At 37.2% G+C, this 26,491-nt stretch overlaps 1 protein-coding gene across 5 annotated transcripts in view; it reads right to left on the minus strand.

The window, feature by feature from the left end:
* Positions 1 to 26,491, minus strand: part of LOC129304798 (U-box domain-containing protein 32-like) — a 70,622-nt gene that overhangs the window by 26,897 nt on the left and 17,234 nt on the right. For 3 of the 5 annotated variants that reach the window (XM_054944600.1, XM_054944608.1, XM_054944616.1), the window contains 2 exons: positions 3,451 to 3,575; positions 3,238 to 3,338 (listed from right to left, as the gene is read on the minus strand). In XM_054944600.1, the coding sequence (XP_054800575.1) occupies positions 3,238 to 3,338; positions 3,451 to 3,575 (226 nt within the window). Of the gene's footprint in view, positions 1 to 3,237; positions 3,339 to 3,450; positions 3,576 to 21,736; positions 21,815 to 26,491 lie in introns of all 5 variants that reach the window. The other 2 variants (XM_054944623.1, XM_054944632.1) reach the window with 2 other exon arrangements.

Genomic DNA, 26,491 nt, shown 5'->3' on the forward strand with positions numbered 1-26,491 from the left:
ACAAACCTTTCTATAGGATTCTGAGCAAATGAGCGAAGTTGTTTCCTTAGAGCAATAGGGAGATCTAGATTAGTAGATTTAGGACCATCTGGCTTATTGGATGAATCAGCATTTGGGAGTTTAGGAGTTCTCTCAGCCACTATTTCTCTTGGTGCTTCAACTTCAAGAGCTACCTCTGGTTTTGACTCTTTTGGTGCTTTAGGCATGAATTGTTCACTATCTTTGGACTTGTTTTTTCCGAGTGTCGACAAACAACTCTCTCTATTATGGTTCTCTTGCATCTCCCCCTGTCTTTCTATTTTCCTTAAGTTCTAGCATAGTTGATGATGGCGGAGTTGGAATTAGTTCATGAGAGTAGGGTTCAAAGGGCTTAAGAGGTTCACGCAATGTAGGTATGCTAGAAATGGAATCTTTGTTGGGTCTCTCACTTTCCCAAGTTTGAAATTCATCTATACTCTCCCCTTGAATTAAGGACTAGGGATAGAAACGAGTATCTTCAAAAAAGGTAACATCAAGACAAGCAAAGAGATGTTTGGATATAGGATCACAACACTTATAACCTTTTTGCGTAGGTGAGTAACCTAAAAATATACACTTAAGTGCATGAGGTTCAAGTTTAGAACTCTGGTGAAGGTGGACAAAAGAGGTACAACCAAAGACTCAAAGTGAAAGGTTGGCCTCAATACAGGAGGTAGGGTATACCTTATGTAAGGTGTTTAGGTGTGATTCGTAAGATAATACACGACTTGGCATTCTGTTTGAGATAAGTGGCAGTGAGAATAGCATCCCCCCAAAAGTACTTTGGAACATTACAAATAAACATGAGAGCTCTTGCCACCTCTAAATCTCGGCTATCCCATTTTGTTGGGGGGTATGCACATAAGTACTTTGGTGAATGATGCCATGTTCTCGAAGAAACATACTCAAGGTCTGATTAAAGTATTCCATGCCATTGTCGGCATGCAAAATTTGAATACTATACTACAATTAGGTCTTAATCATAGCAAGATGTAAGTAGTAAACAACTCATGACAACTTGTCATATGATCTAATGCTCCTAAGTCAACAATCCATACTATGGATTCTCGGATGTCATTAGTTCCTAAAGAAACATCCCCTTTTTTACTACTAATGCGAGAGGTGTAAATATGCGTATGAGTGGTTTGATGATCAGGAGTAACAACATTAACGCTCTTATAGCCTCAGACAAAAAAATTCTCCCATAACAGAGAGAAATCAAGCACTATAACCCTAAACACAGAAGGCTACAATGTAAAATGAGGTACAGATGATATGGACATTTGGATAGAGGGCTTCCTAGACTCAAGAAGCACTTAGATCTCGCTAGAAATAGCACTTCGCATCCAACTAGAGGCTCCATGCCCCAGTGCGCCACTGCCCTTGCGTTGCATCGCATCAAACTCACCAGGTGGCGCATGTAAGCTACATGCACTGCCATTCACTGTGATATTTCTGGGGTTGGCTGATCAACATCTTTTGATGCTCTTTGGGTAACAAGCTCTCTATCCTCAGGTACATGACTAACCAGTCACACCAGATTGAGGCCACTTTCCAAAACAAAAAAAAAAAAACAGAGACGTAATCTCAATGTAGAGCTCTAACTCTAAGCAAAGAATTTTTTCAAACCCTAGAGGTTCTAATACCATGTGGAAATTTGGAGAGGAAAGATTGTATATTCTCATTTCATAGGTTCATTCATACATCTTAGGGGAATTTATACAGCAAGGATGATAACTTATAGTAAACTCAATAGAATAAATACAATAAATATAATAGAAACCGATGTAATCAATCCTTGATTTTCCTATATATTCCTGATTCTCCTATATCTGATGCAATTGATTCAGATTTTCCACAAAAGGAGAAAGTAGAAGTACAGAAATCTTTACTGATGCTGATGATTGAGGTTCAATAACAGATAATAGATCCACTACCAAATATGTTATGTATGTGTAGGGGAACTAAGTGACCTGGAGAAGAAACAACATGTATCCATGAGCCGAGCAGAGTCTAAGCTTTGAGCATTGGCACATGGGATGTGTGAAGGGATCTGGTTATTAAGGTCACTTGAACTCAAGCAAAAGGTGACCTTACCTATGAAGATGTTCTGTGATAACACATCGACCATTAAGATGACAAAGAACCCAGTCCAACTTGACAAAACAAAATGTGTAGAAATTGATTGACACTTTATCAAAGAGAAAATAGACTCAAGTTCTCAAGCGGCTGACTTACTAAAGCACTTGATAGACCAAGATTTGAAGAAGTCACATCCAAGCTGGGGATGCTTAACATCTACTCCCCAGCTTGAGAAGGAGTATTGAAGAGGCACTGATTACTATTACTTTATTAATATTACATTAGTTTCTGTTTTATTATCATTACTATTATTGTTCTATCAATAATTCCCTAGGTTAGTTTTAGATATGATATCCTCTGTTAAGATATCATATCTTAGAAGATAAACCTAAGATAATAATAATTAGTCAGAGATATTATTTCTAGGATCCTAGGTTTAGGGTTTGCTGTAGCCTATATCAATCCCATTTGGATACACATATTGTATCGCATGAATAAAATAACAAAGGCACAGTACACCTCTGTTTCCACAGGGGCCAATGCAATGAAGGTGACAGATGGAGAGATTTAATAATTTGAGAGTAAGATTAGATGAATTAATCATAAAGTTGGGAATAAATGTCATCTATTCTTTAGCTTGAGCATGGATATTAGGAAGCATCAAGCCCATTAAGGCCAAATATCATTGTACATATTTTCCCTTTACTAGTTCTTTCTTAGGATGCTTTTAGATGTGCAATCTCTTAAGATCAGATTTTAATTTCCTTTGATTCCATTTTCAATCTGATTTACTAAGATTGAGTACCCCAAGTGTATGTGGTTGTCTTTCCCCTATTTGTTCACTGCCATGGTATTTGAAATAGACAAAGAACAAAGTTTCCTGGATTTTCTCACCAAGTTGTCAAGTAGCAGCATCATTGGCACATCAGTCATCATATAGAACACCTAGTTTACCCAGAAATGTTTTAATCCAAACCCTTGCAATGTTTTTCTTTTTCATATTATTTGCTGTTGTATGCTGATCTCAACACAGAATAATGATAAAAAAATTATCAGTGACATCAAGAAAAACTAATGGACAGTTTCGAAATGCCAGGAACTCATGTGCAAGGATTGAAGAGAGAAACCATCACTTACCTTAAGAGACAGCAAATCTGTCAACATAGTACTTGATTGTGTTGATTCTATGGAACAATGGCAACTAAAATTTCTGAGCATTCCTTCCATATTTTCAGCATCTGCACAACCCTGTTATAAGTTATTCAATACTCATAGACAATAATAAATATTATTCCAAAAAAACCTGTCAACTGAACATTTGAAAAGCTATGAAGCTCCGAGCAAGAATACCTAAATATTTCTGTGAATTAGCAGTACATTCAGAATTGATCTTAGATTTTTTGCCTCCTGTATTCGAACTAATCACCAACAATGATGGACTAGTCTCAATTTCTGATATATGTTTACAATCTGCGCTGTTCAAATTTCTTCATGTAAGCTGAAGTGATAACATATTTTACTAGCCACAATGACTTATGGCAAAGATTGCAGAATATACAGAAAAAAACAAGTGATGTCAAAATACATTATCAGGGCATCTTAGTTAAACAATGGTCTTTTTCCTTTCCATTTCTTATTCAGCTTGTCTTTCATTTTGTCTGCACTTTTGACAAACAAATTATGGCATGTTCATTAAAAATCATTTATTATGCCTACTTAAGATGCAAATTATGATTGTTCAATGATAAAAAGGCAATTATGACATACCCAATAAGTCCCTCCAAGTCATTCTCTAATCTAATTCAATCCTTGCAGTTTTAGCACATCATTCTATATTAAAGCTGTTCCGTCTAGCAAAGAACTCAATTTTTTATAGAAAAATAGATTGCTGGCCACGTTTTTTGCATTATATCTAAGACAAGCTACATTGTTCATGAATTATAAACAGTGCGACTTCTTATAGATTTTATTATATATGATTATATAGTTCAGTTTTTTGGAAATTTTATTTTATATATATATATATATTAATATAACGATTTTCTAATGGAACATAGATAATTGAACAGCAAAGACAAACACCAAAGCAGAACACGGAAACTCCCAATAACTTCATTTCAATTATTAAATAAACAGAAAACATACACAGAAAATAATACGAAGATATAGTATTCATAGGGCTGCCAACTCTCTGCTTACGGAATTAAAAGAGGAGCAATAGAATCTTTAGGGGGGACCCACACACAAATATTAAAAGTTAGACTCATGTGAACTCAGGTTGGCATGAGTGGCTTAGTGGCAAGGATTCTTGTTACTTAAGCAAGTAGCGAGGGCTTTGAATTCAAACTCTGGTGCAAGGAGCAAACCTAGTAGGGAGGGGTCTACCCTTTGTCCTCCATACCTCAAAGGAGATTAGTCTCTGTCGTCGGCAAGGGATACTTTTGATTTTACCAAAAAGAAAATAAATGTTATAGACTGATCATTCCCTAGCTTTTAAGGGGCTCGATTCTCTTCGAAGGACCATCCTTCAAATTCCCCATGAACCTTTCATAAAATCACAATGACATCCTTTTCTCTCCGATACACTACTCTCCCTCAAGCTCCACTCATGTCAAAGATAGCTATTATATTGTTCTAATCCCCTTCTACTATTGTTGTTCTTTTATTGAAACAAGACTTCTAGTTTATATTAGCACTAGGGCATAGCAAGCACATTGATTTCAATCCCCTTCAAAGCAACTTCAAACTTGTCCACAAGGTTAAAATGAAGGAAGTTTCTAGTTAATGTCTTCAAAATTTTCCCAGCTGTTTTTAAACTCCAAGAGTATTGCCTCATTTGACAGTCCATTGGTTTGTGTTATAATTTTGCCAACTACTTGGTTGCACTGACAGTTACAATTCCCCAAACAAGGCAAAAGAAAGTTGTTGAGAAGGCAGAGCAAGCTCCAAGAGCTGCTTTAGATGCGACCCAAGATATACTAAGGACTTTAGGAGCACCAACTGATGTAGAACAAGGAAGGAGAAGAGGAAAGAGAATATAGAAAAGATAAAAAGGGAGTAATGAGAATAGAGGGGGAAAAAAAAGAACTAAGTCTAAAGAAGAGAGAAACTCGGAGAAGAGGCAAATCAATATTAATTCTTATTTATTCAAAAAGGGGTACAAAGTAAATATGTTAAGGCATTATTTATAGGCATGTATTAACCTAACCCTAGAAATAAAAATATTAAAAGCATAATATTCTACAAAATCCTAATGCTTAAATGCAAATACTCTAAAATAATTTAAAAGATAACCTAGCAATCTAAAAGATTACATTTATTCAAATCAAATCTTAGGATCATTCTAATAAAATAAAAATCTTAAATCTAATCAATTCTGTATCCTATCACCAACACTTCTAACTTCTCACCAGGGACTTTATTCACTAACAAATAACGTTCAACCTAAAACATCCATTCAATGGGATTATCCCTAGAAAAAAGTGGTACCCCAAGCTTGCTGAACTTAGCAAGTTCCCTCTCCACAGTCATTAGAACCACCTTCAATCCCTACAGGAGTTGAGGACTATAGTTCTGTAACATCCTAAATTCTTACCTTTTAAGTTAATTAATTAATAATATTTTAAGAGAGCTTAAGAGTATTTTAATACATTGAAAAATGATTTATAGTCAATTAGGGCTTGGAAGAAGATAAGAAATGAGCTATCTTTGTAATTAAATATTTTCAAAGGGCAATTAATAATATTTTTTAGCACTTCTTTTTACAATAGAAAATAGATATCTTAAGCTTTCTATAGAGCCTTAATTTGCAATTTTCAAATATGTGTGGAATTAATTATGAATTTGTGAAGTTCAGTTAGTGAAATGGTACTGTTGGCCATGATGAGTGGCACTTCTGGCCGTGGCAAATAGCGCATTTTCATACTTAAATGCTCTGTCATGAAATAGAATGCAAAAATGGAGTTTTTGAGAAGCTTGGAGCAATTTTTGAAGAGTGCTACCAAGGTTTTGGAATTCCTAACACTAAGGCATGAATTTTAACTCCTAATCACTCGAGGTAACACTTCTAATCCATCTCCTACCCTCTAATCTCTTCTTTAAGTAATTTTAGTAGTGATTAAGGTAAGGGCTCAAATCTAAAGCAACTCAAGCCATGGGGTTCAAATTTTATGGGTTGTTTGAAGTTAAATATGTTATCTAAGTTGTTTTGAAGATGTTTATCATAAAGAGGTAGGTGTTGATTTTGCTTAATCATGCTTAATGGGGGTATTAAGCCTTAATCATGATTAAGGGTTGATTAATAAGATTAGTCACTAATGAGGTTTAATGATTCTAATTGTAAATTTAACTACTCTCAGAGCTTATTGATTGCTTGAGAGCTCTTTTGGGATCCAAAAGTGTGCTCTTGGGGTGGTAACCCAAGAGTCGAAGTAATCAGAAGTTAAATTCTTGTAGATAATAGTTGTTTGCAATTATGAGTTGTATGTTATTAATTGTGATGAATTTGATGATATGAATATGCAAGCAGGTGGGTATTGATTGCTAAGAATGATGCAACATGTGGTCATGAGTTTGTTTGATAATGAAATATAACGGTTGACTTGTTTTGGGTTGTGTAATTGTACCATGTTAAAATGTAATGAGGGCATGAATTGTTTGGCATGATGGAAATAGTAAATCTTAATGAATGTCAATGTAATTAGTAAGCACAAAGTGATGCTGGAATTATGACCATTGTAATCTTAATGAACATGACTCTAGTGAATGGATGAGCATGTGATTGAGTTGTATTATGTGCTTAAGTGAATGCTCAGTATTATAAAAAGCATGAATAGATGATTATGACTTAAGATCGATATTAGACATGTATTCTTGACTTGATGGCATGCGCTTGATTATGAGATGAGTTAATCAAGCTTGCATTTATGACATAACATCAAATAACATAAGTGTATTACATGATCATGGATAGGTGAGAGTTCACCCAAAAGAGTAGGACAATAAGGAAACCCGCATGGTACTCAACAACATTGCAAGGCTTCGATGTTGATTCTTGACTATTATCCTGAACTATGTATTGCCCTAGACTACGCAGAATGACATCCCATGAGTTTGGAATAGGAGAATCTATGGCCCAAGAGTAAGCATGAGGCCTTAGCCTGATCACCCATCACAATGGAAGAGCTGGCCTAATCCAGTCACACGGATTAGTCCTATATTATTAGTAGCTGATGGATTCAATCAGAAGATATAAGGAAAGAAACAAGAATGGATTGCATATGATCATGCATCATCGTCATGCGTTGAATTAGATGCCCATTTTGTTATTAATTAATAGTTTTATGATGCATATTGAATACGAATAGCATGTAAAATGTGAATCTTTGCCCTATATGCTTATATTTGCCACACTTCTATATATTAAATATAATATCACTCCTATTGCTTAATACTTTCCAGAAAATGCTAAGGATGTGGCTAAGATCAAAGCATCAGAGGCTGAAAATGCTTAATTTCTTAGTAAAACGTCTAGATTTGTAGTTTGTGTATTTGAATACTTATTATCGCCAATATTAGAGGTTTGCATATGTTAGCTATATCTCATTTGCACGTTTGAATTATTCAACAATTGCTTAATAGACTTATTTGTTAACTTGAGCATTGTTGATGGTCTGGTCCTAGAGTTGGAAAGGCATTTGTGCAAATGTAGTGATATGGCAGATCAACTTTAGTATTTGATACAACTTGGTATATTAAAGAGAATATTTTCATGCATATCTGTCATTGCAATTTAGCATTTGCTATGAATTAATATTGGAAAAATCACATCCAAGGACCACTCAATGAAATTATTCACAAACAAGGACTAAAAAGTCACATTCGAGAAATAACAAGTCACACTCTCATTTTAACAATAATCCATTCCGTATTTGGTTCTTGCTTGTAAATAATTTCCTTGAGTGATCCTTGAATGTGATTCTCCCGTTAATATTTACAGGGGGACACTTGTATATGTGCAAAGGGCTTGAATGCTCTTATTGCCACGCAGTGTTCCAAGATCCTCATTCGGTATTGGATTAAGTTATAATGGGTAGTAGTTGTTGGATATTAAATTTGTCTAAACAAACTCTTGGATTGCCTTAATCAGAGGTCTGAATGATTAGTTAAGCAAGGTTGAAGTAACTTTCTACATGCTATTTCCTATGCTGATAATGTAGAGTTCGTCACGGTGGACAACAATTGTGGTCGTAGTGAGTGGTTGGTGCTTTTCGACCGCAGCGAGCAGAGCTATTAGCCACAATGAGTAGGTCATGGTGACTTGCACCGCAACAAACATGCCTCTAGCCATAGTGTTGAGAATGGGCTTGTCGCCTTTAGGCCCACAATCAACATTTAACCTAATTTTCTTTTATTTCTTGATTTGTTATTATTCTAGTATTTATTAGTTATTAATATTCATAGTTGTGGGAGAAATCTAAGGGATTTGATCTCAATTATTCTCTCCCTCCTTGTACTATATATCGGTACACCTACTGTGAATAAAATCAGAGCTTTTTGCTGGCAAATACTATCATGGTATCAAAGCGTGTGGTTTGAAAATGTCGTCCAAGGCAGCAAGAATTGGTCAGTGATGTGTCTTCAATGTTGATGGGGAACCCAACAAATCTTCGTCGAATAGTGAGGGCTTACAAGGACTAGACTTGATGAAATCAGGAGGGAGTAGTAGTGCAAACTCGCACACGATGGTGACTAGTTTGACACTTGAGTCTCTCTCACAAGTCATAGTAACACATCGATTTAAACCAACAACTATGTCTAGTGGTCCTAAAATATTCTGATGTTCGTTCATGGCAAAAAAAAGGAGAAATATCTCACTTGGAATCCAAAACCACCTGAACCCAATGATCCTCTGTTTGAACATTAGTGTGCAGAAAATAACATGGTCATGACATAGCTAGTCAACTCCATGACAATGGAAATAAGCAAGAACTATTTGCTCGCAACAACAGCCAAAGGGATCTGGGATTCTGCCAAGACAACGCATTTGTCAAGGAGAACACTGCTGCAATTTTTCAAACCAAACGATTGCTTCACAACCTTCTACAAGGCGAGCAATCTATGACTCAATATTATAGTGCGTTAATGAGGCTTTGGCAACAAATAGATGTGGAGATATTGTATTTATTGTAAATATTATTATCTGATTATTAGGAGTTAATAGGATTTATTAGAATTATTGGTATTTATTAGCCATTTATTTGCTTGTCTCGTAATTTTGTGTATATATAGTCTTTTGTATCCTACTATTATGATTAATGAAAAATCATATTTCTCCTCTCAAAAATCCCACATGGTATCAGAGCACATTAGATCAGAACCCTAGTTGTTTTTTGTTCTGTCGTATAACATAGTTTCAGACTAGCTCACGGACAAAACCCTAATGGAGTACGAGAGGCGCCGTTGGATCTCACCGCCGACTAAGGAAGGACCAGAGACCTCCGATCGGTTCAACCCCAAAGTTTGGCGTCCGTCGACGGCACGTGGTTGTCACACGCGCCACTTGTCCAGTTTATGTCAGAGGGAGAGTCTGGGTGCGTGGAAGCGCGTGGCGAGCTGTTTCCAGCAACGACGACTTTTTTCGGCAACGATGGACCATTTCCGACCTAGTCTCAGCATTTTCCTGTTGTGAGTCTTCCAAGCCTTCGCCTTGTTCGTTTAATGTGCGTACTGTCAGAACAAATTGGACCTAAAGAACACAAATACCCAAAAATTTCTAATGGAAATGGGGCTTCTAATCCTAGAAGTGATATGTCTTGGTCTTCTCGTCTGCTTTGTACCCATTTGCTCATAAGCTTTTGACATTGGATGATGAAACTTGCAAAATTGTCATCAAAAGTTGTTGAATCTGATGCACTATGTGTTAGTTAGATTCCACAGTCAGTCTCTGTCTTCATGGCACAAAGAAGTAATTTTCTTCAAGCCTTAAAAACGTCTAGGGCTGAAACAGTGTGAATCGTAGACTCTGGCGCATTGGATCATATGACCAATAACCACCAATTATTTTCTACATATACTCCATGTGCTAGAAATTTGAAGGTCAAAATTACATATAGATCTCTTGCTCCTATTGCGAGGAAAGGGAGTATTCGTATCTCTGAATCTATCACTCTAGAATCTGTTCTTCATGTACCAAAATTAGCATGCAATTTGTTGTCTGTGAGCCAACTAACAAAGCAATCTAAATGTTGTGCTAATTTTCTTCCAACCCATTGTGTCTTTCAGGATCTATCATTAGGTATGACAATTGGACATGCTAAAGAGTGTGAGGGACTCTACTTCCTTGAGAATGCTAAAGTGAGTCACCATCAAGCCACTAATGTATGTAACTCTATATCGACCTCTAAAGATACAAATATTCTGTTATGGCACAAGAGGATGGGGCATCCTAATTTTCATTATTTATCTCGTTTGTTCCCAAACCTTTGCCCTACCAACCATGATGTCAAATGTGAAGTGTGTGAACTGGCAAAGCACCAACGAACATCATTTTCTAGAACACCGTATACACCCACCAAACCATTTGCTACCATACATAGTGATTTATGGGGTCCATCTCGTATCCCAAACCGCACCAAATCAAAATGGTTCATTACCTTCATCGATGATCATACTTGTATTTGCTGGGTGTATCTCCTAAAAGACAAGTCTGAGACTGCATTCGTATTTATCAATTTCTTTACCATGATTAAAACCCAATTCAGCACAAATATCCAAATTCTACACACCGACAATGGTACTGAATATTTTAACCAAGTCTTGAGTACCTTTCTTTACAAGCATGGCATTGTCCATCGAAGCATTTGTGCCCATACACCCCAACAAAACAAGATTGCAGAAAGAAAAAATAGACATATTCTTGAAGTGGCTAGGGCCCTCATGTTCACTCATAATGTCCCAAAGTTTTATTGGGGGGATGCCATCTTAACTGCAACCTATCTCATCAATCAAATGCCCAGTCGTATTTTGTCTTTTGATACTCCTCTTCAAAAATTGCAAAGTGTTTTCTCCACATCTCATATTGAAACCAACATCCCTCTTCGTGTCTTTGGGTGCACAACCTTTGTTCACATCCATCAATCTAGTAAACTTGGACCTCGTGCTACAAAATGCATATTCCTTGGTTATTCCCCTACTCAAAAGGGGTATAAATGTTTCAATCCCATTTCCAAACACATGTTTGTAAGCCTTGATGTTACTTTTCATGAAGATATGCCATTTTACCCCAATTTTTCAATTCAGGGGGAGAGCATAGGTGAATCTCAAACTTGGGAACAAGAGATTAACAAAGAACAAGTGCTTTCGTATTCTTGGTCCATACTAGCAGAGTCATTACCACCTCAATTACCAAAGCCATCACGCTCATCCGAACCCTTACCACTATCACCATCTCTTGTGCCAGTCACAGAAGATAATTCAACATCAGGAGGAGATATAGAGAGGTAAAAAGACAAAGACTTATTGGTTTAATCTCGAAAGCATAAATCCATGGAAGGAGAGCAACTTGTATTTGAAGCACCAAAGGAGTCAAAACCAGTGGTAGCTCCTGAATCACCTCAGCAAAGTCCTGAACAAGTAAGTATTCAATCTGATCTTGATTTACCCATTGCTCTCAGAAAACAACCCCGCTCTTGTACCTTGCACCCAATACAAAAGCACATATCCTACAAAGCTCTTTCTCCAAGTTATCGTGCTTTTGTCACTAGTCTAGATAAAGTTGTTGTTCCCAACAACATTGAAGAGGCATTGGAAATACCAGAATGGAGAAATGCAGTCATGGAGGAAATGAAAGCGGATTTTCACCCCAAAGTACAAGGCCGATGGAACTCTTGACAAGTTAAAAGCACGCTTGGTAGCAAGAGGGTTTGCTCAGACATATAGTATCGACTACAAAGAGACTTTTGCACTAGTGGGAAAATTAAACACCATTAGAGTTCTCTTATCCGTAACAGCTAATCTAGAATGGCCACTCCATCAGCTTGATATCGAGAATGCTTTCCTAAATGGAGAACTAAAAGAAGTTTGCATGACTCTACCACCAGGATTTGATAGAGGCAGAGGTGATCAAGTATGCAGATTGAAGAAATCTCTATATGGCCTAAAGTAGTCTCTTAGGGTATGGTTTGATAGATTCTCAAAAGTCGTCAAACGAGAAGGCTATAAGCAGGGATTGTCAGACCATACAATGTTTGTTAAAGTTGAGGGAGGTAAAAGGTGTATCCTTATTGTATATGTTGATGACATTATTCTTATAGGAGATTATCTTGAGGAAATCACAAGAGTAGAGGTTGTTCTGGGCAAAGAATTCGAGGTAAAAGACCTTGGTGCCTTGAAATACTTCCTTAGGATGGAAGTTGCGAGGTCAAGGAAAGGTATTTATGTATCTCAAAGGAAGTATATACTCGATCTTCTGAAGGAAACAGGTATGTTAGGTTGTAGGCCAGCTGAAACCCCTATTGTGGTTCCGAAAAAAAGAAGCCTAAGAAGAATAAGGAAGAATCAAAAGAAGATGAGTCTTATGATGAGGTTGAAGAAGAAGACAATGAGAATGAAGAGGCCACTAATAAAGAGAGATATCAGAGGCTTGTTGGGAAGTTGATTTACCTCTCCCATACAAGACCGGATATTGCCTTTGCAGTAAGTATGGCTAGCCAATACATGTCTGAACCGAAGAAGAAGCATATGGAAGCAGCCTAGAGGATCTTGAGATATTTAAAGGGTACTGTTGGTAGAGGGTTATTCTTCCAGAAACAAGAACAGAGAACCATAGAGGTCTACACAGATGCAGATGGGGGAGGAACTCACCCTGATAGAAGATCAACTTCTGGTTATTGTTCCTTTGTTTGGGGGAACTTGGTTACCTGGAAGAGTCAAAAGCAAAGAGTCATTTCTAAGAGTAGTGATGAGTCCGAGTTAAGAGCTTTGGCTCAAGGAATAATGGAAAAGTTATGGCTGAAACGAATCCTAGAAGAGATACATGTCGAAGTGGACTCACCATTAAAACTTTATTCTGACAATAAGGCAGCTATAAGCATGGCCTTAAATCCTGTTCAACATGAGAAATCAAAACATGTGGAGGTGGATAGACATTTTATCAGAGAAAAAGTGGAAGAAGGAATCATATGTTTGATTTATTTACCTACAAACCTTCAAGCTGCAGATGTTTTGACAAAGGCATTACATAAGCCCGCATTTGAAAGTTGCATAAGCAAGTTGGACATAATTAACATCTATGATCCAACTTGAGGGGGAGTGTGGAGATATTGTATTTATTGTAAATATTATTATCTGATTATTAGGAGTTAATAGGATTTATTAGAATTATTAGTATTTATTAGCCATTTATTTGCTTGTCTCCTAGCTTTGTGTATATATAGTCTTCTGTATCCTACTATTATGATCAATGGAAAATCATATTTCTCCTCTCAAAAATCCCACAATAGATCTCTATGAGATCCAAGAATGGTCCTGCCATAAAGATAGATTGTATTATAAGACGATCGTTGATCGAGAAAGGTGTTATGATTTCCTCCTTGGTCTCAATAATGTTTTTGAAGATGCTTGTGGTTGCATTATGAGCATGAAGCCACTTCCATCATTAAAAGAATCATTTAATATGATCAAATGGGAGGAGAGCAGACAGGTACTGACCAACTCATCTCTCTCTCATCCGCTTCTTCTACTGCCTCCCATGAATTTTCTGCACTTGCTGTCCCGGGAAATCAAGGTAATACAAAGGGTAAAAAATCAAATAAATGGTGTGATCACTGCCAAGGAGACACCAAAGATGATTGCTGGAAACTTCACGGGAAGCCAGCAAATTTCAAACAAAAACCCAAATCAGAAAACAAAGGATTGATGGTTGGTACTATTGAGTCAAAAGGAGGTTCTCTAAGCCCTGAGGAATTACTGGTATTGAGAAAAATTCTAAACAAACATGCTTCTGCAAATTTATGTAAGAAACCTTCCCCCTCTATTACCTTAGCACACTCAAGTACTGCCCTCACTCAAGCTCTTAGCAGTGCCACTACATCTAAGAATATGTGGATAGTTGATTCAGGTGCAACTGACCATATAACCAGGTTTAAATAGCTATTTATTGAATTGAATGCATTTTCTGAACATGATTCTGTTGAAGTAGCTAATGGGTAGTATGTTAAAGTTTTGGGCTCAGGCATAGTTGCTATTTCTACAAACATTGTGTTAAAGGATGTCTTGTATGTTCCTGAAATCAAATGTACCCTATTATTTGTCCAACAAGTTGCAGCCCAAATAAATTGTCTTGTTATTTTTTACAAAAACAGTTGTGATTTTCAGGACTTGACCTTGGAGAGGATGATTAGCAATGCCAAGGAATGGAATGGACTTTACTACATTGAAGGAGGTTCACCTACGGCGCATAATTCTTGTGCTACTACTTATTACTTCTGCAAATGATCTTATGTTATGGCATTTTAGGTTAGGCCACCCTAATATCAGTTATATGCAACTTTTGTTTCCCAGCATTACTAATAAATTAGTTTATGAATTTAGTTGTGAAACTTACCATCTAGGAAAACAAAGTCGAAATTCTTATCCAAATCATACCTATGTTCCCACTCATCCTTTTTTAACATTGTTCATCTAAGCTTGAAATGAATTCTGACACTCATTGGTTTGTTACTTTTATTAATGATCACACTCGGTTAACTCCGCCAATGTTTATAGCCGGTCCCAAGCCCAGGTAAAGGAGGAGGGTTGTGTTAGGCCATCAACAGCCAATGTAAAAATTTGTTGAATATATCATGAACATGGACAATAGACGTTATAATGTTAATGCTAGGTCGTTGCCCGTAAGTAACGCGCTGCATGGCTCGAGTACAGTGATAAGTGAGTTAGAGCCGCTGCATTGGCGCCCGGATGTAGTGTTAAATGAGCAAGGGTTACCGCGTCATTCTGGACGCACGCGGCTAAAGAAGTTAGTCCATGAGAGCAAAATTAGATTTGGTACTTGGAATGTTGGGACATTGAATTGTAAATCTGTAGAGGTTGTAGGGGTTATGATTCAAAGGAAAATCAATATCCTTTGCCTGCAAGAAACAAAATGGCGTGGAGAAGAAGCTAAGGATATTCAAGGTTTCAAACTTTGGTATACAGGAAAAATAAGGGCACGCAATGGAGTAGGCATCATTATAGATAAGGAGTGGAAGAAGAACGTTGTAGAAGTTAGCAGAATTGGAGACAGAATTATTTCTTTAAAAATGATAACTGGACGTGAGACTGTTAATATTGTTAGCGCTTATGCGCCGCAAGTCGGGACAGAAGCCAGTCTTAAGGAATTATTTTGGGAGGATCTGGAGGGGTTGATTCGACACATACCACAGAGTGAAAAGATTTTTATTGGAGGAGACTTTAATGGGCATGTCGGGAGGGAAGCTGGTCAGTATGCGAGGGTGCATGGTGGTTTTGGTTTTGGAGAGCTAAACAATGAAGGGCAAACTCTTCTTGATTTCTCATTGGCGTATGATTTTAAGATTGCCAACACTTGTTTCAAGAAGAGAGATGAGCATCTCATCACTTACAAAAGTGGAGCCTCAAGGTCGCAGATTGATTTTCTTTTGGTTAGGAACACAGATAGAAAACTTTGTAAAAATTGTAAGGTGATCCCTGGAGATGCTGTAACGACACAACATAGAGTCCTAGTCCTTGATGTGTGTATTATGAGTAAAATCCAAAAACGTCGACAAGTAGTAACACCAAGGATTAGGTGGTGGCAATTAAAAGGTGAGAAGCAAGATATTTTCAAGCGAAATCTTTTGGATAAAGGAATTTAGGATTCTCAGGGAAGTGCTAACATCATATGGGAGAATATGGCTAAAAAGATACGGGAGGTTGCAAAAGTAGTTTTGGGAGAATCGAAAGGTTCTGGTTCGAGAGATAAGGAGTCTTGGTGGTGGAATAATAGTGTACAGGACAAAATCAAGTATAAGAAGAACTGTTTTAAAGCCATACATTTGTGTAACAATGAGGAAAATTGAGAGAGGTACCGTATGGCTAAGAAGGAAACTAAGAGAGCTGTGGGTGAAGCTCGTTCTAAAGCTTTTGAAGAATTTTATAAGAACCTTGAGACGAAGGAAGGAGAGCAAAATATTTATAAGATTGCCAAGAGTAGGGAAAGAAAATCAAGAGATTTAGAACAGGTAAGGTGTATTAAGGATGAAGAGGGAAGAATTTTAGTTACAGATGATGAAATTAAAAATAGATGGGAGACTTATTTTTCTAAACTTTTCAATGATGGAGAGGATTCATCTAGTAACTTGGAGGATTTAGCAACTGGTGAAGGAGAACAAAATTTGTCATTCTATCGAATAATACGTGATAAGGAGGTAAAGGAAGCTCTTAAGAAAATGGCAAATGGTAGAGCCAACGGACCTAATTGTATATCTATCGAAGCGTGGAAATGTTTAGGTGAAGAAGGGGTGAGATGGTTAACTAAGTTATTTAATGTGATTTTACGATCCAAGAAAATTGCCTGATAAGTGGAGGAGAAGTACATTAATTCCTATTTATAAAAATAAAGGAGATATTCAGAATTGTACTAACTATAGAGGGATTAAACTCATGAGCCACACAATGAAATTGTGGGAGAAAGTAATTGAGCACAGGTTGAGATTGGAGACAAGTATTTCTGAGAATCAATTTGGTTTTATGCCAGGTAGATCAACTACAGAGGCGATTTATCTACTAAAGGGATTAATGGAAAAGTATCGTTGTAAAGATAAAGATCTACATATGGTTTTTATTGATTTGGAAAAAGCTTATGACCGTATACCAAGAGAAGTGCTTTGGAAAGCGTTGGAAAAAAAGGGAGTATGGATTGCTTATATTAAAGCCATATAAAATATGTATGAGGGGGTAAAAACTAGTATAAGAACGCCTAGTGGTCAAACAAAGGATTTTCCTATAAAGATTGGACTACATCAGGGATCATCTCTGAGTCCTTATTTGTTCAACTTGATCTTAAATGTTTTGACGGAATATATTCAAGGGGAAATTTTGAAATGTATGCTCTTCACCGATGATATAGTTCTTATAGCAGAGACAAGAGAAGAGGTTAATTGCAAACTTGAGTTATGGAGGAGGACATTGGAGTTGAAAGGTTTTCGTCTGAGTAGAAGTAAGACGGAATATTTATATTGTAAATTTGGTAAAGGACTATTCGAAAATAATTTGGAAGTGAAATTGGGAGATCAAATTATACCTCAAGTGGAAAAGTTTACATATTTGGGAGCCATTATTCAAAATGATGGCGAAATCAATGAAGATATTTCACATAGAATTCAAGCTGGGTGGTTTAATTGGAGAAAAGCTAAAGGAGTTATTTGTGATCGTAAGGTGCCTAATAAACTTAAAGGAAAGTTTTATCGTACTGCTATCAGACCGGCAATGTTATATAGTAGTGAATGCTGGGCTCTAACGGGACAGCAAGAGCATAAAGTTGGAGTAGCAGAGATGAGAATATTACGATGGATGTGCGGACATACACGTAAAGATAAAATTCGAAATGAGCACATACGCGAAAAAGTGAGAGTGGCACCTATTGAGGAAAAAATGGTAAAAAATCGGTTGAGATGGTTTGGGCATGTACAAAGAAGACCAAGGGAGGCACCAGTGAGAAGAGTGGAACATATAACTTTGAGTCCGATTAAGAGAGGTAGAGGAAGGCCTAAGAGAACACTCTTGAAAGTTGTTGAACGTAATCTTTTAATTAATAATATTTCTAAAACCTTGATAAATGATAGAGCACAATGGCGTCTTGCAATCCATATAGCCGACCCCACATAGTGGGATAAAGGCTTGTTGTTGTTGTTGTTGTTGTTGTTAAAAATCAATTCCAGACCACAATCAAGATACTTTGTAGTGATAATGGAAAGGAGTGCTTAAATTCTAATTTTAAAAATTTTTTGGCCCTTCATAGTATACACCATCAAATCTCGTGCTTCTTCTCCTCAACAAAATGGAGTTTCAGAGAGAAAAAATAGACATCTCCTTGAAGTGTCTAGAGCCATTATGTTTGGGGGTAATGTTCCTCACAAGTTTTGGGGGGATGCTGTTCTCACCTCAGCCTACTTGATTAACCTTATACCATCTAAAACTCTGAACTTTTGTACACCCCTTTAAACCTTCCTTGACATATATCCCCACTCCTCCCTCACTAAATCTCTACCAAAAAGGGGCTGTACTGCTTTTGTGTACTAGGGGGAAGCTAGATCCTTGAGCTATTAAATGTATATTTTTGGGATACTCTTTAAGTCTTCTCCTACTACCAAAAAGGTGTATATCACTATGTGTGGGAATATTATGTCATTATTGTGAATAATTAGCATTCATTGTCATTATTAGGCTTTATTAGCATTTATTAGGTTTTACCTCACTTGATGTGTATATATAACCTCAGTTTGTACATTAGAAAACATATGAATGAGAAATATATGTTGTTTCTCTCCCAAAATTCCACATGGCATTAAAGCATCAAGCTCAAAAATTCAAATTAGGTTAGTTTTGGAGTGGCTAGGATGAGACTTTCTGAACAGTACATGAGGGCATTTGTGTGTAGACAATGGTGGAGCGAGTTTTGAATCTCACCGCCACCCTCCAAGACGGCGACAGTGAACGGCAGCGTGTGTGGACCACACACGCCACCTCTGCGAACTGCGTCAGCAAGCTTCCGACGACATGTGTAGGCTCCGTTCAGGACACAATCTTCTCGGACAGTGACGACGCACTCTCTCCAGCCAAATCCAACACAATCCGGTGTATGGGTACATCGTTTTCGAACCATATCAAGTCGTATGGTGTTGTTAGTGCCTTGTTTTTCTGGGTTTGGAGTTATAATGGGTTGTGGCTTCTGTTTTCAGTCTATTATGAAGCATTTCCCTTATTTGAAGTGCTATGTATACTCCTCTATAGTGTCATGACTAATTTTTCCAGATCTGCACCTGTAGCATTAGTGGCAAAAAGGGGTTCCTTTCTTCAAGCTTTAAAGACAACTCGAAGTGTAGTGGTATGGATTGTGAATTCTGGGGCATCCAATCATATGACTAACTATCATCAATTGTTCAGCACTTACACCCCGTGTGCTGGAAATGTTAAAGTAAAAATTGCAGATGGCTCCTTAGCACCTGTGGCGGGGAAAAGGAGTATTTGTATATCAGATTCTATTGTTTTGGAATCTGTTCTCCATGTACCAAAACTTGATTGCAATTTACTTTCAATCAGTCAATTGACCAGGCAGTCAAATTGTTTTGCTGCATTTCTTCCATCTCATTGCTTGTTTCAAGACCAATCATCTAGTGTGATAATCAACAGTGCCAAGGAATACGAGGGGCTCTATTATTTAGAGATCGTCACTCGAGAAGATAACTCACCTATTATCGGTAATTCTTTGTCTACCTCTAACATTGATAATTTTATATTATGGCATAAGAGAATGGGTCATCCTAATTTTCATTACCTTCAACAAGTGTTTCCAACCTTATGCACTAACCTAAATTATAGTGAAATCCAATGTGAGGTGCACAACTTGCCATACACCATCAACCTTCCTTTCCCAAAGCTAAATACACACCCACCAAACCTTTCACAATCATGCACAGTGACCTGTGGGGCCCATCTTGTACTCCAAACCGTACTCAAACAAAACGGTTCATTTCCTTCATTGATGACCATACTCATATTTGTTGGGTTTATCTTTTAAGAACAAGTCTGAGGCTGCATCCACATTCATGAGCTTTTTCATTGTGATCAAAAACCAATTCAAAACTAGCATTCAAGTCTTACACACTGATAATGATACCGAGCACTTCAACCAATCTTTGAGTCATTTCCTCCAAAATCATGGTATTATCCATACAAGTACTTGTGCTCATACCCCTCAACAAAATGAGGTTCCAGAAAGGAAAAATAGACATATCCTTGAAGTTGCAAGAGCACTCACGTTCACTTGCAAGGTGCCAAAATTTTATTGGGGAGATGCCATTTTAATCGCGACATATCTCATCAATCGAATGCCCAATCGAATCTTATCCTTTGAAACTCCTCTCCAAAAATTGCAAAGTGTTTTTCCTACATCCCACATTGAAACCGAACTTCCACTTCGCATATTTGGTTGCACAGCCTTTGTTCATATCCACCAAAACAATAAACTCGAACCTCAAGCTATCAACTGCATCTTTCTTGGCTATTCTCCCACTCAAAAAGGATACAAATGTTTTGATCCTATTTCTAAATGCACCCTTGTAAGCCTTGATGTTACCTTTCATGAAGAAACTCCCTTTTATTTCAATTCTTCAATTCAGGGAGAGAGTATAGCTGAATCTCAAACTTGAGAACTAGCACCTTACATAGAATACGTGCTTTTTGAGCCCTCACCAGCATCATTACCCTCATCATCTTTTCCGTCAAACACCCCACCTTCACCAACCTCTTCTCTTATGACAAAGTTTGGGGAAAACAAGAAAACAGAGGGAGATGTAGAAGGACCATAAGAGGAAGAGTTATTGATTTACACTCGAATGAAGAAATCAAAAGATAGTGAGCAACTTGTATCTGAGGCACCAAGAGAGACAGAACCAGAGAGAGTTCTCGAAGCTGAAGTACTAAGGACTGATCCATCTAGTAAGCCAGATGATTCAGAACAAGGAAGTGAATCCGCTGAACTTGATCTTCCTATTGCTCTTCGGAAACAACCTCAGACTTGTACTTTATATCCGATTCAAAAACATGTATCATACAAGGCTCTCTTTCCTAGTTACTGGGCCTTCATCACTAATTTGGATAAAGTTGTTATTACTACCAACATCCAAGAGGCACTTGAAAATACCAGAATGGAGAAATGCAGTTATGGAGGAAATGAAAGCTTTGGAGAAAAATGAAACATGGGAGATTGTTGAGAGATGTAAAGGTAAGAAGCTAGTTAGTTGTAAGTGGGTCTTTACCCCAAAGTATAAGGCTGATAGCACACTTGACAAGTTAAAGGCACGGTTAGTAGCAAAGAGTTTCACCCAAACATATGGTATAGACAACAACGAGACGTTTGCACTAGTGGCAAAACTAAATACTATCAGAATTCTATTGTCAGTAACAGCCAATCTTGAATGGCAACTTCATCAACTAGATATCAAGAATGCCTTTCTAAACGAAGAATTGAAGGAAGAAGTCTACATGACTCTACCTCCAGGGTTTGATACAGACAGAAGTGACAAAGCACGCCGGCTGAAAAAATCCCTATACGGCTTGAAACGGTCACCTAAAGCTTGGTTTGATAGGTTCTCAAGAGTCCTGAAGTTAGAAGGTTACAAACAAGGATTATTAGATCATACGATGTTTGTTAAGGTTGAGGGAGCTAAGAAGTGCATCCATATTGTGTATGTAGACAATATAATTCTTATAGGAGATCATGTTGAGGAAATAGCAAGGATAAAGACTATCCTTGGTAAGGAATTTGAAGTCAAGGATATTGGGAACTTGAAGTATTTTCTTGGAACGGAAGTTGCAAGATCAAAACGAGACATATATGTATCTTAGAGGAAGTACGTACTTGATCTTCTCAAGGAAACTGGCATGTTAGGTTGTAAACCTGAGGAAACTCCTATTGTGGTCTCAAGAAAGAAGAAGCCTGAGAAAAACAACAAGGAGGAATTAGAAGGAGATGACAACTCTGATAATCAGGTTGAAGAAGAAGAAGACAATGAAAAAGAAGAAATGGTTGATAAAGACAAATATCAGAGATTAGTTAGAAAGTTGATTTATCTATCCCATACAAGGCCAGATATTACATTTGCTGTCAGCGTAGCAAGTCAATACATGTGTGATCCAAGGAAGAAACACCTGGAAGCTATATATAGGATTCTCAGATACCTTAAAGGTACACCTGGTAAGGGATTGCTATTCAAGAAGAATGATCAAAGGACAATTGAGATCTATACAGATGCAGACTAGGGCGGGACCTATAGAGAAAGGAAATCCACCTCTGTATATTGTTCATTTGGGTGGGAAAACCTACTGACTTGGAAAAGTCAGAAACAAAGAGTCGTACCCAGAAGCAGTGCTTAATCAGAATTGAGGGCATTAGCTCAAGGAATCACAGAAGAACTATGGATAAGAAGGATCATGGAAGAAATACAGGTAAGAATTGATCCACCAATGAAGTTGTATTGTGACAACAAGGCTACCATAAGCATGGCATTGAATCCTATACAACAGAAGAGATCTAAGCCTATTGAAGTAGATAGGCATTTTATCAAAGAGAAAGTAGAGGAAGGCATTGTATGTTTGACATACCTACCTACCAAGTTACAAGCTGTTGATGTACTCACCAAAGGATTGCCTAAACTTGCCCTTGAGAGTTATACAAGCAAGTTGGACATGATTGGTATTTATGATCCAACTTGAGGGGAAGTATGGAAATATTGTGTCATTATTGTGATCAATTAGCATTCATTATCATTATTAGGCTTTATTAGCATTTATTAGGTTTTACCTCACTTGATGTGTATATAGCCTTAGTTTGTACATTAGAAAACACATGAACGAGAAATATATTGTTTCTCTCCCAAAATTCCACAATATGAATGTCAAATTTATTGAACAACAGTCTTTTTATCCCAAATCACCCATTCAAGGGGAGAGTGAGTGGAGTGAATGGCTCATTTGTGACACCAAGTGTGATAAATCTGATCAAAAACAACATATTGAGACTATTTAGCCTAATGGACCTCACACATCACTAGATGAACCTATTATCCCTATCTCACCTGCCACAAATTCTGAGAGTTGTCTTCTGGATAGATCTGGAAATTGCTCAAATTCCCACTTTTTATCAGAAAACAGCCCTAGAACCCGTGAATCAGAGTCTACAAACTCTGGAAATCCACCAACCAGATCTGATTTTCAAGATAAAAACCCTTTTGAGACTCTAAACTCTCTCACCAAACCAGGTTTGACTAAGACTATGGTGGATGAATCTATTAATGTTACTGAACAGCAGCATGGAGGAGAAAGTTCCATTACCATACCAAGGCAAAGCCATGATTCTGTACCTGAGACAAGTCTTGAAGATCTTCATTAGCCTATAGCCTTGAGAAAAGGCAAGAGAAGCTATACCCAACATCCTATTGGCAGGTATGTCTCATACAGAAAGCTCTTTACTCATCTAAAGACATTTGTTGCTAATGTTGAAACTGTAAAAATCCCCAAAAGTTTTAATGAGACTTTTGCTAATACGAACTGAAAACAAACTATAGAAGAAGCGCTGAGGGCTTTATATAAGAATAGAACTTGGAAGATTGTAAATCTACCCAAGCGCAAATCTGTTGTGAGTAGTAAGTGGGTATTTATAGTGAAGTATAATCCTGATGGAAGTATAAATAAATACAAAGCTCGATTAGTTGCCCAAGGTACCAAGAGACCTTTGCTCCTGTGGCTAAACTCAATACGATAAAGGTTTTACTATCCCTTACTGTAAATTTAGATTGGCCTTTACATCAACTAGATGTGAAAAATGCCTTCCTCAACGGTGATCTTGAGGAAGAGAGATACATGGAAGTCCCTTTAGGTAAGAGAAACTCAGAAAATGTTGGTAAAGTTTGCAAACTTAGTTAACCATCTCACCCCTTCTTCACCTAAACATTTCCACACTTCGATAGATATACAATCAGGTCCGTTGGCTCTACCATTTGCCATTTTCTTAAGAGCTTCCTTTACCTCCTTATCACGTATTATTCGATAGAATGACAAATTTTGTTCTCCTTCACCAGTTACTAAATCCTCCAAGTTACTAGATAAATCCTCTCCATCATTGAAAAGTTTAGAAAAGTAAGTCTCCCATCTATTTTTAATTTCATCATCTGTAACTAAAGTTCTTCCCTTTTCATCCTTAATACACCTTACCTGTTCTAAATCTCTTGATTTTCTTTCCCTACTCTTGGCAATCTTATAAATATTTCGCTCTCCTTCCTTCGTCTCAAAGCTTTTATAAAATTCTTCAAAAGCTTTAGAACGAGCTTCACCCACAGCTCTTTTAGTTTCCTTCTTAGCCATACAGTACCTTTCCCAATTTTCCTCATTGTTACACAAATGTATGGCTTTAAAACAGTTTTTCTTATACTTGATTTTGTCCTGTACACTATTATTCCACCACTAAGACTCCTTATCTCTCGGACCAGAACCTTTTGATTCTCCTAAAACTACTTTTGCAACCTCCCGTATCTTTTTAGCCATATCCTCCCACATGATGTTAGCATTTCCCTGAGATTCCCAAATTCCTTTATCCAAAAGATTTCGCTTGAAAATATCTTGCTTCTCACCTTTTAATTGCCACCACCTAATCCTTGGTGCTACTACTTGTCGACGTTTTTGGATTTTACTCATAACACACACATCAAGGACCAGGACCCTATGTTGTGTCGTTACAGCATCTCCGGGGATCACCTTGCAATTTTTACAAAGTCTTCTATCTATGTTCCTAACCAAAAGAAAATCAATCTGTGACCTTGAGGCTCCACTTTTGTAGGTGATGAGATGCTCATCTCTCTTCTTGAAACAAGTGTTGGCAATCTTAAAATCATACGCCAATGAGAAATCAAGAAAAGTTTATCCTTCATTATTTAGCTCTCCAAAACCAAAACTACCATGCACCCTCGCATACTGACCAGCTTCCCTCCCGACATGCCCATTAAAGTCTCCTCCAATAAAAATCTTTTCACTCTATGGTATGTGTCGAATCAACCCCTCCAGATCCTCCCAAAATAATTCCTTAAGACTGGCTTCTGTCCCGACTTGTGGCGCATAAGCGCTAACAATATTAACAATCTCACATCCAATTATCATTTTTAAGAAAATAATTCTCTCTCCAATTCTGCTAACTTCTACAACGTTTTTCTTCCACTCCTTATCAATAATGATGCCTACTCCATTGCGTGCACTTACTTTTCCTGTGTACCAAAGTTTGAAACTTTGAATATCCTTAGCTTCTTCTCCACGCCATTTTGTTTCTTTCAGGCAAAGGATATTGATTTTCCTTTGAATCATAACCCCTACAACCTCTACAGATTTACAATTCAATGTCCCAACATTCCAAGTACCAAATCTAATTTTGCTCTCATGGACTAACTTCTTTAGCCGCGTGCGTCCAGAATGACGCGGTAGCCCTTGCTCATTTAACACTACATCCGAGCGCCGATGCAGCGGCTCTAACTCACTTATCACTATACTCAAGCCATGCAGCGCGTTACTTACGGGCAACGACCTAACATTAATATTATAACATCTATTGTCCATGTTCATGATAGATTCAACAAAGTTTTACATTGGTTGTTGATGGCCTAACACAACCCTCCTCCTTTACCCGGGCTTGGGACCGGCTATAAACATAGGCGGAGTTTGCAAATCCCCAACAAATCTCACCAAATTGATACCAATTTGATAGAACGTAGTAAACAGAACAGCAAAATTCAACACCAAAGCAGAGCAAAGTCATTCTTTTCTAATTACTGAATTAAAAGATCTAAAACAGAACCTCAAGCCATAAAACCATAAGATAAAGAATGATAACTCTCTAGCTTTCAAAAGGGTCAAGTCTCTCCAAGTACCATCCTCCAAAATGATACTTCACACCCCTTCCTCACTACCTGAACTACTCAAAAACCCCAAACCAACATTTTCTTTCCCATCTGTTCAATCAATTGTTTTCCCTCAATTACTTTTTCTTAACAAAGTCCTTCAAGATGTATCACAGCAGAGTCACACTATCAGTATCACATCCTCCATCAGCCTGCCTCCATTTTTGCTTATTGTATCCTCCATTACCCTGCCTCCCTACTGATAAGATTCCATATAAGATTCTATTAAAGACTTACTCAAGAAGGAAGCGATGGAAGATAAATTAAATCTGATTTTATTCTTTTGTTATCATTTGATTTGAAATTGGATATTATTTAGGATAGATTTTAGGATATTTTATTTAAATATTTAGTTCTTTAGACTTTATTTAGATTTTAGGATATTTTATTCATTTTTTATTTAATTATTTAGATTTCATTTAGCATTTTTCCTTGTATTTGGCTATATAAATATGCCTAACAACTTAGAAGCTAGTATATAATGAATAAAATTGTCTTTTAATCCTTTGGGGATTCTCTTAAACATGACTATTAAGAAAAGTATGGAACAAGATTCATATTTTATATCGTCTTAATAAATTTGTTCTTCCTATCCCTTTCAATTACTTTTTGAGCACCTAACACCTGCTCTCACCATAAATGTATTCTCCATTCATTATCTAAAATTTCTTTTT

Source organism: Prosopis cineraria, unplaced genomic scaffold, assembly GCF_029017545.1.
Source record: "Prosopis cineraria cultivar Desert tree isolate PC_DT_omini unplaced genomic scaffold, ASM2901754v1 PC1, whole genome shotgun sequence".
Taxonomy (NCBI): Eukaryota; Viridiplantae; Streptophyta; class Magnoliopsida; order Fabales; family Fabaceae; genus Prosopis; species Prosopis cineraria.